The sequence below is a fragment of the Nomascus leucogenys genome, chromosome 9, assembly GCF_006542625.1.
Source record: "Nomascus leucogenys isolate Asia chromosome 9, Asia_NLE_v1, whole genome shotgun sequence".
NCBI classification, from domain to species: domain Eukaryota; kingdom Metazoa; phylum Chordata; class Mammalia; order Primates; family Hylobatidae; genus Nomascus; species Nomascus leucogenys.
Genome location: NC_044389.1, coordinates 112,125,617 through 112,141,347, shown reverse-complemented (window position 1 = coordinate 112,141,347; position 15,731 = coordinate 112,125,617). Strand labels below are relative to the sequence as shown.

General features: G+C 47.2%; 1 protein-coding gene across 2 annotated transcripts in view; it reads left to right on the top strand.

The window, feature by feature from the left end:
* Window positions 1–15,731, top strand: part of PFKP (phosphofructokinase, platelet) — a 69,617-nt gene that overhangs the window by 20,195 nt on the left and 33,691 nt on the right. For both annotated transcript variants that reach the window (XM_003257579.4, XM_030819366.1), the window contains exons 3-4: window positions 11,980–12,057; window positions 14,081–14,270. In XM_003257579.4, coding sequence (XP_003257627.2) covers window positions 11,980–12,057; window positions 14,081–14,270 — 268 coding nt within the window. The remainder of the gene's footprint in view (window positions 1–11,979; window positions 12,058–14,080; window positions 14,271–15,731) is intronic.

Genomic DNA, 15,731 nt, shown 5'->3' with positions numbered 1-15,731 from the left:
CAGCCTCCTGAGTAGCTGGGATTACGGGCCTGGCTAATTTTTGTATTTTTGGTAGAGACAGGGTTTCACCATGTTGGCCAGGCTGGTCTTGAACTGCTGACCTCAAGTGATCTGCTTGCCTTGGCCTCCCAAAGTGCTGGGATTACAGGTGTGAGCCACCTCACCCGGCTCGGAGGCCCTGGGCTTTCTTGGGAGGTAAACCCCATATGTTCTGTCTGTCTCAGCTGGGAGGGCTGGGGCTCTGAGGCCCATCCATGTGACTCCATGGCCGCAGGTGCTGTCTGGACGAGGTCTGGACAACCTCGCCCGGCGGGGACAGCACCTCTTCCTGCCTCTGCCCTCGGTAGGGAAGGAGGGATTCTGACTCTGAGATCTCATTTCCTTTGGGGAAATTCAAGGAATTTCTGCAGTTCCTCCGCTGAGAGGTGGTCAGAACGAATCCTTGTGAGCAAATGGTGTTTTGGGGCAATTCTAATTTTTATGATAACGTTTATAGTAAGTGGCACCTTTGAAGCTGTCTAGGAGCAGAGCTGAATGGACTATTTATGAATTTTGGCACAAAGAATGATCAGGCTTTTGGAGTTATCTTACTGAGGGAGATAGGAGCAGCCTGGGGATCGCTCATCTGAGCCCAAATTGCCTCTCTGACACCCTCCCCACCCGCCCCAGAAGGTGGGGAATCCTAGTGAACGGGTCCAGTTCTTCACCTACCTCTGGGGTAGCCCGGGCGTCAGCCTACCTCTGGGCGTCTTGGGAACATAAATTCTCATGGACCCTCAGACCACCAGGGCTTTGTATGAGTGGTGGGTTCTATATCCAGTTGTGGCAATAAATGTTGAATCCGTTTAGGGTATCATCATTTTGCTGTTACGGATGTAAAAATCCTGTATTTTTAATTCTTTTTTTTTTTTTTTTTTACATTATACTTTATGTTCTAGGGTACATGTGCACAACGTGCAGGTTTGTTACACATGTATACATGTTCCATGTTGGTGTGCTACACCCATTAACTCGTCATTTACATTAGGTATATCTCCTAATGCTATCCCTCCCCCCTCCCCCCACCCCACAACAGGCCCCGGTGTGTGATGTTCCCCTTCCTGTGTCCATGTGTTCTCTTTATTCAATTCCCACCTATGAGTGAGAATATGCGGTATTTGGTTTTTTGTCCTTGCGATAGTTTGCTGAGAATGATGGTTACCAGCTTCATCCATGTCCCTACAAAGGACATGAACTCATCATTTTTTTATGGCTGCATAGTATTCCATGGTGTATATGTGCCACATTTTCTTAATCCAGTGTATCATTGATGGACATTTGGGTTGGTTCCAAGTCTTTAATTCTAAGATAGAAAACACACTAAAATCTGTGAGTGTTTTCCTAACTGGGCAGCAAAGCCCCGGCTGACCTGGAGCACTTTGCCTGGGGGTGACGGCTCCCACCTCTCTCTGCAGGGGTGAGTTTGATGCCGCACACTCCCAAGGGCCCAGGGCACAAGTGCGGTAACACAAACTGCTTCTTAAAACATTTTTTATTTTTAATTATTATTGATACATAATAGTTGTACGTATTTATGGGATACATGTGATTTTTTAATTTATTTCTTATTGAAGTAAAATATGCATATATCATTTACCATCTTTCCTATTTGTGGGCATACAGTTCAGTAATAATAAATATATTTATAGTCTTTTCTTCCCTTTTATCCTTTCTTTTCCCCACCCCTCCCCTTCCATACCTCTGATAATTGCAGTTCTCACCTGTGAGATCAACTCCATTAGCTCCCACGTATGAGTAAGAACAGGAAATGTTTCTCTTTTTATGCCTGGCTCATTTCATATTTCTTTTTTGATACAGAGTTTTGCTCTGTTGTCCGGGCTGTAGTGCAGTGGCACAGTCTCAGCTCACTGCAACCTCTGCCACCCAGGTTCAAGCGATTCTCCTGCCTCAGCCTCCTGAGTAGCTGGGATTACAGGCACCCACCCCCATGCCTGGCTAATTTTTTATTTTTAGTAGAGACGGGGTTTCACCATGTTGCCCAGGCTGGTCTTAAACTCCTGACCTCAGGTGATCCTGCCTGCCTGGGCCTCCCAAAGTGCTGGGATTACGAGCACGAACCACCACGCCCATATGCCTGGCTTATTTCACTTACAGTAAAGCACTTTCATCCCCGTTGCCACAAATGACGGGGTTTTCTCCTTTGTGGGTGAACGGTGTTGTGTTGTGGGCTTGCGCCACGTTTTCTTTGTCCATTTATCCGCTGACGGGCGCTGAGGCTGATTCCACACTGGGCTGTTGTGATCAGGAGTGAATGTAGGAGCGCAGAGGTCTCTTCCTGCCGATTCCCTTTCTCGGGGTATATACCCAGCACTGGGGCTGCTGGCTGGTGGGGGAGTTCCATACATGTCATAGTCTCATACAAGCATGTGATGCATCATGATAAAATCCGGGTAAGTAGCATATCCATCACCTCAAGAACAATCATTTCTTGTTAGGAACATTCCAATTTTACTCTTTTAGTTATTTTGAAGCATTATACATTATTATGTATATATTATTATACATTATGTATAATATGAATTATATATGTATTATGCATATCGCGTACAGTGTTATACGTGATGTGTAACATTACTATACATTATTAACCGTAGTCACTCCATAGTGTCACTCACCCCTGGATTTTCTTCCTTCTATCTCAAACTGTTTTTTACTCATTAACCATCCTTCTTTACCCCCCCGCTTCCCGCTACTTTTCCCAGCCTCTGGTAACCATCATTCTGTTCTCTGTCTCCGTGAGATCAATTCTAACTCTGTCTTCATGAGATCAATTTTTTATTTAAGCTCAAACGTATGAGTAAGAGCGTGCAGTATTTGTCTTTCTGTGCCTGGCTTATTTCACCTAATTTCTGCCTGTTCCATCCATGTTGCTCAGAATGACAGGATTTCATTCTCTTTTGTTGGCTGAATAATATTCCATTGTGTATCAAGATGTGGAATCAGTCTAAGTGACCATCAGTGGGTGCGTGGATAAAATGTGGCATATATACGCAATGGAATATTTTTCAGCCATAAAAAAGCCTGCTTTTTAAAATCCTAAGCCTTCTGAGTCCTGGCGTGCCTCTCAGTCCTGGGTTTTGGGTGAGCGATCATGGGCCTGCAGGACGTACTCCAGTGACTGTGGATGCATAACTCAACCTTTCGTTTGTGTGCTCATCTGTGCAGTAGAAATGGTGTTTGCCCTCCTGTCTCCCTGGTAGAAAGGACTTGGAAAAGTCTTGAGACTAACGGGGCAGAGGCACCGTTTGACTGCTTGTCAGGGATGAGATGCGCAGCCTTTGACTCCGTGGGTGTGTGGCCAGGTGGGGAAGCGGGGTCTGCACCTGCACACATCTATTCATAGATGGCTCTGCATTGAAGAGGCCCAGCCCCCTCCTCGGCCTGCTGTCTGCGTCATACCCACAGGCTGGGCTTCTCTCTGAGTCTCAGGGCTGTGGCATCTGGGGCTGGGCAATTCTTGGTGGGGGGTCCTTTGAACCACAGCATGCTGAGCAGCACCCCTGTGTCCACCTACCCCATAGTCACGACAGTCAAAGATGTCCTTACAGTATCTCCAACATCAGCGAATGTCCTATGGGGGAAAATCGCTCTTTTGGGGGACCACTGTTCCAGACCTATTTGGGCTCAGATTGAGAGGATATTATGTTTTATTTTTTTAAGCATGACTCAGTAATTTATCCAACAGATTTTTTCACCTATACTCTAGTTTCTGACCTAGAGCTCTCTAGGTTACCAACAGACCAGAACAGTGAAACAGGTTACTATTAATTAAAGGGGTTTGTTTTTTCCTTTAATAGTGCATGTGTGAAGAAAGTATTAACCTGGGAACAGTGGCGTTTCTGCTGAAAGCCTGGCCTTGGTCGACTGAGCTCTGCTGTGTGGCCACTGCTTGCGCTCCTATAAACCTGGGCCAAGCGTGTGAGGCATGCCAAGCCTTGGGCTCCATTCCAGGGAGACTCAGGGAGGGTTTGCCAGTTAACCCATTCTTTTCTACCTGGTGAACCAATTGTTGGTTCTTTCTTTTTTCTCTTAAGCTAAGGTTTTTCCTTAGAAGCTTACAAATGGCTTTAGCTTCTTGGAGATGACGATACCAAGTATATCAGATGCTTTGACCCCAAAGGCTGTGCCCAGGGTAAACTACCCTGGCTCTGGTGAGTCAAAACCAAGCCTGGGGCGAGTCAGTTGGTTAACCCAGGGCTGCCACTGTGGCTGCAGAAAACACTTGGCTCCTTGCATTTGGTTTCATTCATGGATTTCATATCCTGTTGTTGAATATTCTTCTGCAGATTTAAAAAATTGTTCATATTATTATAGCTCTTCAAATATGACTCACTTAAGATTCTTGCCGAGCACCGTGGCTCATACTTCTAGTCCCAGTACTTTGGGAGGCTGAGGCGGACAGGTCATTTGAGGTCAGGAGTTAAAGACCAGCCTGGCCAACATGACAAAACTCCGTCTCTACTAAAAACACAACAGGTAGCTGGGTGTGGTGTAATCCTTGGAAGGCTGAGGCCTGAACTCAGGAGGCGGAGGTTGCAGTGAGCCTAGATTGTGTCACTGCATTCCAGCCTGGGTGACAGAGCAAGACTGTGTCAGAAAAGAAAAAGAAAAAAGTCTTTTATCTTAACTTTTTGTTTGTTTTAAAGTTTGGTTCTGCTCTGGACAGCTGTTTGTAAACAGTATCAGAGCTGTCTTTGTCATAGTCCACACCCTAAAGAAAGGCTAGAAATAATTCTGATCATTTTACCAGCTAGTTTTTTCCGTGATTAAAAACAACACATTCAAAAGCTGTCAGATAAGTGATGCCTTTTTATGTTGAAAGGATAAGGGGTGTTGGAACGGCATCAGCATCCAGCTTCTGGTCTTCCCAGATGTGCTGCCATGGAGCCTGTGCCACCCACTCCCCAGCCCCCAAGCTCAGCTGAGGTGCCCAAGGGTCTCCATCTCCCCACGCCCCCCGGTCAGCAGCCCTGTTCCTGCACCCAGACTGGCTAACTCTTCTGAGCTTGAAATATCAGCATGTGATCTTAACTTCCCTTGTTTCAGCCCTGAGCATTACAGCTTGACTTACTATACCAATAAACAAACCAGTAACTTATCAATGAATTGATTGGCATCATGCTTCCCTTCCTTAGTTGGTCTCGTGGAGGTAGAGAGGAGGATGATAGATAGCAGAGGCTGGGAAGGGGGTGTGGACAGGAGGGGATGCAGAGAGGTGGACGGGTGCAAACATAGGCTTAGATAGAAGGAGTAGTTCCAGTGTTGATAGCGGAGTAGGCTGCCTGTGTTAGCAACAGCATATTGTATTAATGTATTTCAGAGTGGCTGGGGGAGAGGACTGGAAATGTTCTGAATGCGTAGAAGTTAAAAATACCCAGGGTAGGGCCGGGAGTGGTGGCTCACTCCTGTAATCCCAGCATTTTGGGAGGCCGAGGTGGGTGGATCATGAGGTCAGGAGATCAAGACCATCCTGGCTAACACGGTGAAACCCCATCTCTACTTTAAAAAAGAAAAAAAAAAAAAGATTAGCCAGGCGTGTTGGCGGGTGCCTGTAGTCCCAGCTACTCGGGAGGCTGAGGCAGGAGAATGGCGTGAACCTGGGAGGCGGAGCTTGCAGTGAGCCAAGATCATGCCACTGAGATCAAGCAACAGAGCAAGACTCCATCTCAAAAAAAAAAAAAAATACCCAGGGTGACGGACACCCCGGTACCCTAATTTGGTCATTACAGTTTCTGTGCATGCAACAAATACTCACATGTACCCCACAAATATGTAAAATTATATGTGTCAATGAAATTGAAAAAATATGGGAAAAAAACCTTTCCCTTCCTGATAGAAACCCTTCATTTGCCCTAAGAAATATTTCTTTTGGGATAAAATGAAGCTCCTGCTTTTACAATTTTTAAAGTGAGAAATCTCACACTTGTGACCCAAAATACACACCTTTTCCCAGAAGTGCTGGTGCTCCCCTGTCTGAGGAAGGGGGGTATGGGGGATCTCTCCTAATCCGGAGGATGCCTGAGCTCCTGGGATGTGTGGATGGGGGTAGGGGGGTGACCACGGAAGCCTGAGCTCCTGGGATGTGTGTATGGGGGTGACCACGGAAGCCTGAGCTCCTGGGATGTGTGTATGGGGGTGACCACGGAAGCCTGAGCTCCTGGGATGTGTGTATGGTGATGACCACCGAAGCCTGAGCTCCTGGGATGTGTGTATGGGGGTAGGGGAGTGGCCACGGAAGCCTGAGCTCCTGGGATGTGTGTATGGGGGTAGGGGAGTGGCCACGGAAGCCTGAGCTCCTGGGATGTGTGTATGGGGGTGACCACGGAAGCCTGAGCTCCTGGGATGTGTGTATGGGGGTAGGGGAGTGGCCACGGAAGCCTGAGCTCCTGCTCCTGGGATGTGTGGAAGGGGCTGGCCGTGGAAACTAGTTGACAAGACAAAGAGCAGGTGACAGCATTGGCCCTGACTTCTGGGGCTGTGTCTGATTTTTTTTTTAAATCTCTGTCTCACCTCTCCCTTCCGTGACTTCACCCCCACCTTCCCCCAACAGTGTTGAAAGACCGAGCAAGGTTGTCTGCATCCCATTCAGTCACATCTCTTTGATGTTTTAAACATAACCATTTCTGCCCGTTAACTTCCTTGAAGTGAAAACTACTCAACCACTCCATTTCTGTCTAAAAATGAGTGATGCTTGAACACAGCACTGTGCAGTTTCTTACGTGTAGCTGTTCCCGACGTGACCCTTCAGGGTCTTCACCAGAGCCCATGCCGTCCACTAGCACGCATGCGTGCTCACCGAGCTGGCTGACTCCCAGAAGGCCAGTTCAGGTGGCCTCGTTCTTCTCTGCACTCCCTGCCTATCGTTGGAACATTGTCCAACAAGATCGAGGCATCCAGGGTGACGATAACCACAGGAACAAGCATTATCTTTTATTACATGTTTATATGCCAGCCAGGTCCCATGCCGAATTCTTCATGTATGATCTGCCTTCATCCCACCACCATTTACACCATTGCCTGTGGCTTCAGACAGTCTAGTTCCAGTCAACATTTCAAACTGCAGAAGACCACCGTCTCCCTTCACCACTGCCTCCCAACCACTGTGGTCAGCTGAATGAGCCTCAAGGGGGGTTTTTGCTGTAAGGTCACTGCCCGGCCAGTGCTTGGGACCCTCTCTCTACAGGGGACGAAGGGCAACCGGACTTACTCCTGCTGGGGCTGTTGGTTGTACAACTTACCTGGAATTGTGCACTGTTAGAAATCTGTAATGCCAGAGGGCTAAATACATCATGCTGTTGGATTATTGGTCTTCCAAAGAGGCAAGTGCAGGACCACACAATGGCGTGTCATGTTCTAACCTATTTTAGAATTTTAGAGTTGACTGAGTCTCCCAAGAAGAAATCCTGAGGTTGGTCTATAGAAATTTTCTGTCAAGTAATGAAATCAGTGAGGGTGCTTTGCTGCGGTGATTGGAAGGGTCTCTGGACAAGAACGTTCCTTCAGAGTGTTGGTGGGGAGGTGAGCAGTGCTTGGGGTGTGTGTTGGCATGGGGCTGTTTAATCTCAGGCTCTGACTCTGAATTTCCTACAGATGAGATAAAGCCATGATTGCTGGCCTTTGAAAACCATTGACATAGTGAAATTCCTGCCGCCTGTCTTTCTTGCACACCTTGTTTTGAACGCTGCGTTTCCTGAGTCTAAGCCTAGAGAGCCGTTCAGAGCTGACCTCTCTGCATGCTTGCTCTGAATTCTAGAAGTGAAATGCTTTAATTTATTAAGGAATGTTGTAGCTTTAGGTTCTGTGGGGGAGGGAAAAGGATTAAACTAGGGAAAGCTTGATGCTGTAGGAAACAAAAAAAAAATAGTATTTATTCAGAAGCAGCAAAGCCCCTAAATCTCTGAACGCAGTAACTATGTCTGCAGGAAGCTGGTGATAACACTATCTGGAAGACACTTTTAAAGTCTGTTATCTCTAGGAGCTTGTTTTATTCTGGTAGTTGGAATGTTCACCATTTGGAGTTAGTTGAGTGAAGAATTCAGGAAATCAGATTGGAAAAAAGCATTATCCAGTTGAGAAGACACATGGGCCCATCCAGCAAGCATTCTGAAAGAAAAAGCCTACTGCTGCAACACAACGGTATAATTCCCCTTTGTCTGTAACTTAAAAAAAAAAAAACAACTACATATGAGATATCCGAGAAAGCCGTGCATAGGTGAACTAGCTTACTCCATTTGTGATGGATTCGGCGAATGCCTAAAAATTCTGGCCAAAACCACCTCTACATATAGAACGATGTCCTACATGGTTAGAAGGCTATGGTTATTTTGACACAGCTCAAAACAATTTCGAATAAGTTAAAATGACTTCAGAGCCTGTGGCATGTTCTTAGATGTGATCGAATGACTCAATGTAAAAAATTCTGTCCGACAATGGATCCGATACAGCCAACAAGGAGCTCTAAGGTTCATCTCGTGAGTCAGAGTCAACAAGACAGAGAATGTTACTTTGGCCAAAAAACTGAGTAAGGTTAAAGGTTTTATGCTCTATTTTTCCTATGTGAGTCATAAAACCGGCTTGGAAGGCAAATTCCAAAAGGGTGTTTTAGGAAACGTTTGGGCTTTGGCTGTAGAAAGATAAATATTCAGCCTTCTAAGAAGACTTCAAAAGAGGAAACTCATCTGAATTTCTACGTTGTAGTACGTTTGGGCAAAATGAGTCTTCCTAATTTAGTAATATCTTCCTTGTTGGTGAAAGACGGCTTAGAACTGCGGTTGGTAGTTACTTTTCACATGTTCCATGGGCATCGTGACTTTGCAAATTAAAGAATGAGTCATTTCCTAGCAACTTAGCTCACGCATGCACTAGACAGGGAGCTTTGGAGGTGGCACTCAGAAAGGCCTCCCTTTTTATTTTTTAGTTGCTTTCTTTGCCATATGAATCTATGCAACACAAAATAATGAAATTATTTTTAGAGAACATTTTACTTTTCAAAATGTTGTGGTTTGCAGAGCAGTTTTCTTACTACTCTAGAAGCAAGGGGATTCGTTAACATGTTTGATTACATCCGTATTTAAATTCTGTGAACTCATGCAGGGGAAGGAAGTTGTATGGTTCCCACTATGACATATTAACTAGTAAAATGCTGGGTGGCGGTTGACTTGGAAGCAGCGTCCAGGATAGCGCGCACTCCAGGAATACTCTGAAAGCTGATGCCGTTAGGGGTGCACGGTTGACTCCTGGGCCTGAGACGGCCTCAGGATCTGCAGCGGCCTTGGTGGCATCCTCTTCAGCGGGGCGGCAGCTGGGACTGGCGCCTTCCCCTCGGTCTCTTTATTTACCAAAAAACTGCATGCACAGAAATGACTGCAGCAGCTCTGTGTGTGGGAATTTAGGAGCTGCCTGTTTTCAGTTTTGCCGGACCCCCAGGTTTACGGCCGCTCTACATCCCAGTCCTCTCAGGGAGGTCCCGGTTTCTGCTGCAGTTCAGGCCTCATCATGGGTCATCTTTTCTCCTGAGATGTGGGCTTGGAGGATGGGACGCCGTGCCTCTAAGAAGGGTCTGTTTCAGCATGGTGGTGCAGGCTCCGACTCTTTGGCCCAGGCCACATGCCTGCTTCCTTGTTTCCTTGCCCCCCGAGCTCCCTGGAAGTCCATCTGGAAAGTCAGGATCACGAGTGTTGCTCCCAGACCTGAAGAATGGAGCGCTCTGTTGTGCGTGCAGAATGAAGCATAATTCTCAGCAAAAACCTGGGTGTTTGGGGTGGTAGAGATCACTAAAAATGCAACCCCAAGGCGAGCTTATCTCTTTATTTACGTATCCACCCACCCACCCACCTACCTACTGTACTTATAATATTCTAAGGAATATGGCCTCCAGGGGTCATTCATGGCTCTGCACGTGGCCATCTGTTACTAGTGAGTCCTTGTGTGGACAGAGCACCTGCAGCAGGACAGAACATAAATGGTGCCTCCCAGGGTGCCCTGTGCAGAGGTGAGGCCTGCATCCGACCTCACACTTGCTCACCCTCGCCCTGCAGGGGCACAGCTACACTGGGCTCATCTGCACTGCAAGGGAAATATGTTTTCAGAGCGAGGGGAGACAATAGTAAAAGTAATAATAACCCCTAGAGTGAGACTGGGCTGTGTTTAGAAGATGCTCCACTGCTTCGCCGTGGAGGTAGAGGGCCGGGTGATGGGCAGTCCCTGTACCAGCCTGTGAGCCAGTGGCTGGGTGCCTGGGGGTCTCGGGAGGTGCACACGGGGCTGCTGAAATGAACCAGCTCTGTTTTGGGTTCTATTCTATTCCAGACTCGTTTCTCCTTTCTTGTTTATTACACGTATGACGCTAAATTATAAACACACATGTGGCCAGGCATGGTGGCTCACGCCTGTAATCCTAGCACTTTGGGAGGCCCAGGCAGGCAGATCACTTGAGGTCAGGAGTTGGAAACCAGCCTGGCCAACATGGTGAAACCCTGTCTCTACTTTAAAAAAAAAAAAAAAAAAAAGGTTAGCCAGATGTGGTAGTGTGTGCCTGTAGTCCCAGCTACTCCGGAGGCTGAGGCAGGAGAATTGCTTGAACCCGGGAGATGTAGGTTGCAGTGAGCCGAGATCGTGCCACTGCACTCCAGCCTGGGCAACAGAGCAAGACTCTGTCTCAAAATAAAATAAACACACATGTATGTATAATATTTCTGATGGAAATTTACATTTATAAATATAAGTATACAAATTGGCCAGCTACCAAGGTGCCTGCACTATTGATTAATTTATATATAGAACTCCATAATCTGTAAGTCATTTCAATTTTAAAAACCTTTCTTCTTTTTTTCTGTTCTCTTGACCCTCACTAAGGTGGGCTTATGGATCCAACAATAATCTATCATGAACTTTTCTAAATCCTTAATAGTTATTCCTTCTTAAGATTAAATGCTGTGGAAAGCGAGTTACGTAGATGAAGTTACAAGTGGGCATCACTGCATTTCCTGATCTTGTATATTCTGTGGAGAAAAAGATGGGGATGCATTTAGCATTGAAAGGTAATTGTCAGCCGGGTGCGGTGGCTCACGCTTGTAATTCCAGCACTTTGGGAGGCCAAGGCAGGTGGATCATGAAGTCAGGAGTTCGAGACCAGCATGGCCAACAAGGTGAAACCCTGTCTCTACTAAAAACTACAAAAATTAGCCAGGTGCAGTGGCAGGCACCTGTAATCCCAGCTGCTCAGGAGGCTGAGGCAGGAGAATCACTTGAACCTGGGAGGCAGAGGTTGCAGTGAGCCAAGATTGCGCCACTGCACTCCAGCCTGGGTGACAAGAGTGAGACTCTGTCTCAAAAAAAAAAAAAAAAAAAAAAGAAAGAAAGGTAATTGTCCTTGGGCTTCTTCTATCAATATGTCCTCACATATTGATATCTGATTCCCTAATGCAGTGCTGTGTCATTAATGGAGGGTAAGGCAGACAATTATTATTCAGCTGTGCTGTTTAATAGTATTTAACATATCTCTCAAGTGGCCCAGGTTGCCTTGGCAGATGGAGCACCTGACAAAATGCTCCCGTATATGTCCCGTGGTCGACAATGCTATGTGCCTGTGAGTTTGTGCTGAAGTATGATAAACATGTTGGGTGAACATGACCCCTTTCAACCTCTCGGGAAACGCTGGCCCATAGGAGAATGGCTTGATTCCTCGTTGCACTCTGAGGCTGAGTCTAGGCAGACGTTCTCATTACTAGGGACTCAAGGTGAGGACTTTCCCACAATTTCACTGCTTTTATCCGGCGCTGGAACTGCCCTGTCTTCTGACCAGCGGATGCTCAGGAACTGACATTCACTGTCGTTTTTCCCGTTTTATATAATTTAAGGATCACTTCCCATTTAGTGAAGTTTATCTCATTTTTAAAAGATTCTCCCTTTCTCTCCTAGGGCTACCAGGGCATGGTGGACGGAGGCTCGAACATCGCGGAGGCTGACTGGGAAAGCGTCTCCAGCATCCTGCAAGTGGTAGGTACTGGGCTGCATCCACAGCGTTCACTGAGTTAGAGATTCTTTTATGTCTAGTAAATTCTCAGAACACTTGAGCTCAGATCAGTTGAGACATAGAGATTATGTGGACAGAACAGACTTTGTGAGCAGCTCTTTACTTGTGGTTTGGTTTTTAGGAAATGCATGGGTTAATCTGTGACTCACTTTGAGTACTTGTTAATAGAAATAATCCAAATCGGTGCCTCCCTGCTGAAGACGCTCATGGGGCCCACACCTTCGTGCTGGTCCAGGCTCTCCTGCATTGGGCGCCTCCTGAGCTCTGACTCATCAGAAGAGAGGTGGAGGGAATTTTGACAAACACGGAAGTTAGGTGGAGCAACATTTGCAAAACATCGGGACAGTGTGGGCTGAATTCACACAGGGGAGCGTTTCCATTCTGCAGTCGTGATTGACGGAGGAAGATGGGACGTGAATGGAGAGTTGAAGTGTGTATGTGTATCAGTGAGTCTGTGTTTCTGTGTGTGGTATATGTGGTGTGTGAATCTCGGTGTGTGTTTGGTGTGTGTCTGTATGTAGGTGTGTGAGTCTGAGTGTGTATGTGTGGTGTGCCTGTGTGTATGTGTTAACTGTCTGAGTTTGTGGTTAGTGAATGTGTATCTGTGTGTGGGGTGTGTGTATAAGTGTTGTCCTTGTATGTGTAGGTGTGTGTGGTGTGTCTGTGTGTGTGTGTGTGTGTGTGTGTGTGTGTGTGTGTGTGTGTGAGAGAGAGAGAAAGAGAGTGAGAGAGAGAATGGGAATGGCACCCACTCCTGCAGCTCAGTTATCCTGGTTTCATTCCCGAGTTGCAGCTGCCTCTTTGGTTGGAGTTTCTGGGTTGCTGGCTCTACCTCCCATTGTGCTGGCTCTCATGCCGCCCCCAAGGTTTTTGTCCATGCAGAGTCCAGAGAGCACCCCTGCCCTGCTCTGTGCCCCCACCCTCACCTATCTTGGGGTTGGGTTGTAAGTGATCTCGGTCACACTTGGTGCCAGTGACGCAGGATCGTGTGGAGTGAATTTCAGTTTTTGTAACCTTTTCATAACGTTTTGACAAATTAAATGGTGGTAGGTTTCATGTAAAAATATGGGCTTATCTGGGATTTGGAATATTAGTAAGTCTCTGTATGTGAAAATGAGCTGTGTGCGTGCACCATTGGTGTATCGAAACACGCACTCACATCACTGCAGGGGTTTCCTGGGAGCTGCCTGCAGACCGAAGTCAGGGAGAGCTTTGCCTCCAGCGCGGAGACAACCCCTGCTGTGCTTATGAGCACCTTGCTTGACAAAGTCAGCACGCACTTAAGGATCCAGTATGGATGGAGTTTGTTGGTGCATTCATGGTTTTATTTAAAGAAATCCTGCATTTGTCGATCCCACCAACAATTCTTAGTTTTTGGAAAACCAAGTTTGGCGAATCATGATCTATGTCCCCTGGAAGTTTGGATGAAAGAATTTACGATCCTGAAGATGTAGCTCTTTAAAAGGGGCAGTGGGTATGTGGTGCAAAAAAAAAAAAAAAATCCCCCTGGCCCCAGGTTCCTGCTGGTTTTACTTGCAGGTGCTGTAAGGGGTGACTGGAGGGAGAAGCCTGGCTGCTGGTCACACTGCTTCCCTTGTCCTGGCTGGCATGCCCTGGTGGTCAGTGGGCTTGTCTTTGGTTTCACGTGCACCTGGTTGAGCTCGTTGGCCAGTGCTGAGGCGGCTGCTGTGACGCCGCAGCCTGGTTCCTGCTCCGTGTATTTAACTGATGGCTGCTGTGTGTCTGGCTCTGCATCCTCCCTGGCTCCTCCTGGGTGTGATGTGCCTGTCTTTGTCCATGGAATGCTGGTCTGGGACAAAAAACAGGAAAATCACAGTCTTTCATAGCTAGTTACTAACTCACAAGATGAAAATGAGAAAAATGTAAAAACCAGCACCCCATGTTTATAGTCGGCCTGTGTGTGCCATCCACCTGGCTCTCTGTCACACTGAGAGGAGATAAATTAGCTGGTGTCGTCTTTCCCAGGGTGGGACGATCATTGGCAGTGCACGGTGCCAGGCCTTCCGCACACGGGAAGGCCGCCTGAAGGCTGCCCGCAACCTGCTGCAGCGCGGCATCACCAACCTGTGTGTGATCGGCGGGGACGGGAGCCTCACCGGGGCCAACATCTTCCGGAAGGAGTGGAGTGGGCTGCTGGAGGAGCTGGCCAGGAATGGTGAGTGGATGCCTGCTCCTCTGTCCTGCAGGTTTTCACCCTGTTTCAGAGCTTTGGAACAGACACGTTTCCCTCTTCACTGTGGCAGAAGCACCTGTTCTCACAGATCTTACAGGTCACCATCTCAGGACTTTTTATGATCTCAAAAAACAACAGCAATGATCATAAGGATGCTAGTAATTTAACCTTACCCTGTGCCAGGCACCCTTCGACCTTTTACACAGATAGTTTTATGGAGCCATCTAAGCCAGGTTTTAGATCATCCCATTTACAGATGAGGAATCAAATGGCCACTCAGCCATGGGGCGAGCTGGGTCCCCAGCAGCCTGGGACACTAGCATCTGCCTTTCAGCCATCATACTCTATCCCTCCAGCTCACTGGGGTCCTTTAAAACTGAAATTGTCACATTAGATAATAAATCTCTGCCAATGTGTCATCCGCTACCACCTTTGGCACTACTTAGGAAAGCGTTTCTGAGAGCCGTGTGTGTATGTGGTTTTTTTTTGTTTGGTTTGATTGTTTGATTTTGTTTGTTTTGAGACAGACTCTGTCTCCGTTGCCCAGGCTGGAGTGCAGTGGCAAGATCTCGGCTCACTGCAACATCTGCCTCCTGGGTTCAAGCAATTCTCCTGCCTCAGCCTCCCAAGTAACTGGGATTACAGGCATGCGCCACCACACCCAGCTTTTTTTAAATTTTTTTTATTTTTAGTAGAGATAGGGTTTCGCCATGTTGGCCAGGCTGGTCTCAAACTCCTGACTTCAGGTCATCCACCTGCTTTGGCCTCCCAAAGTGTAGTTTTTCTCCCTTTAAGTGGTTGTTATGTCATTTCAATGCAATATTAAATATGACCAGGGAAGCATATTGTTTAATAGCAACTTGATGAGAGGCGGCATTGAGGCAAAGCAGCTGTCCCCAGGTTTGTGAACATCCTCGTAGGGGATGGAGAAGGCTGCCCATTGGAAGCAGCCAGGCCTTACGGTTCCCGCTTGTCCGCCTCATCCTGTCTGGCACAGCATGGTGAGTGCACAGACCGGGAGAGTGGCCACGAGTCCGGGCATAAGCTTGCCCCTGGCCCTTCAATGGTTCCGATTCCCTTTATGCAGAACTGCCCAGCCCAGGTCTGTCCTGAGTGCGAGGTAGATGCCCACCCACGATCCAGCTTCCCACAGATGCATGAGAAATCAGTGTGAAGATGGCCTAGTGTCTTAGATTCTTAATTCTGTAATTGTAACGTATCCTTGTTCAAAGCCGTGTCATTCTCTGAAGCTATTGCCAGGAGGTACTGAGATTTTTGTTTACCGATTGCAAACGTGGATCCTTTCTTTTATTTTTCTAATCCACTGCTCTTGTCTAAGTGCCAGGTGATAGCGCCCATTGTGTGTAACTGCTGCCATCTTTGTCTGGCTTCTCTTTCCTTAACTATGCAGAATCCGGTTGCATTGCATCCTGAGAAAATAAA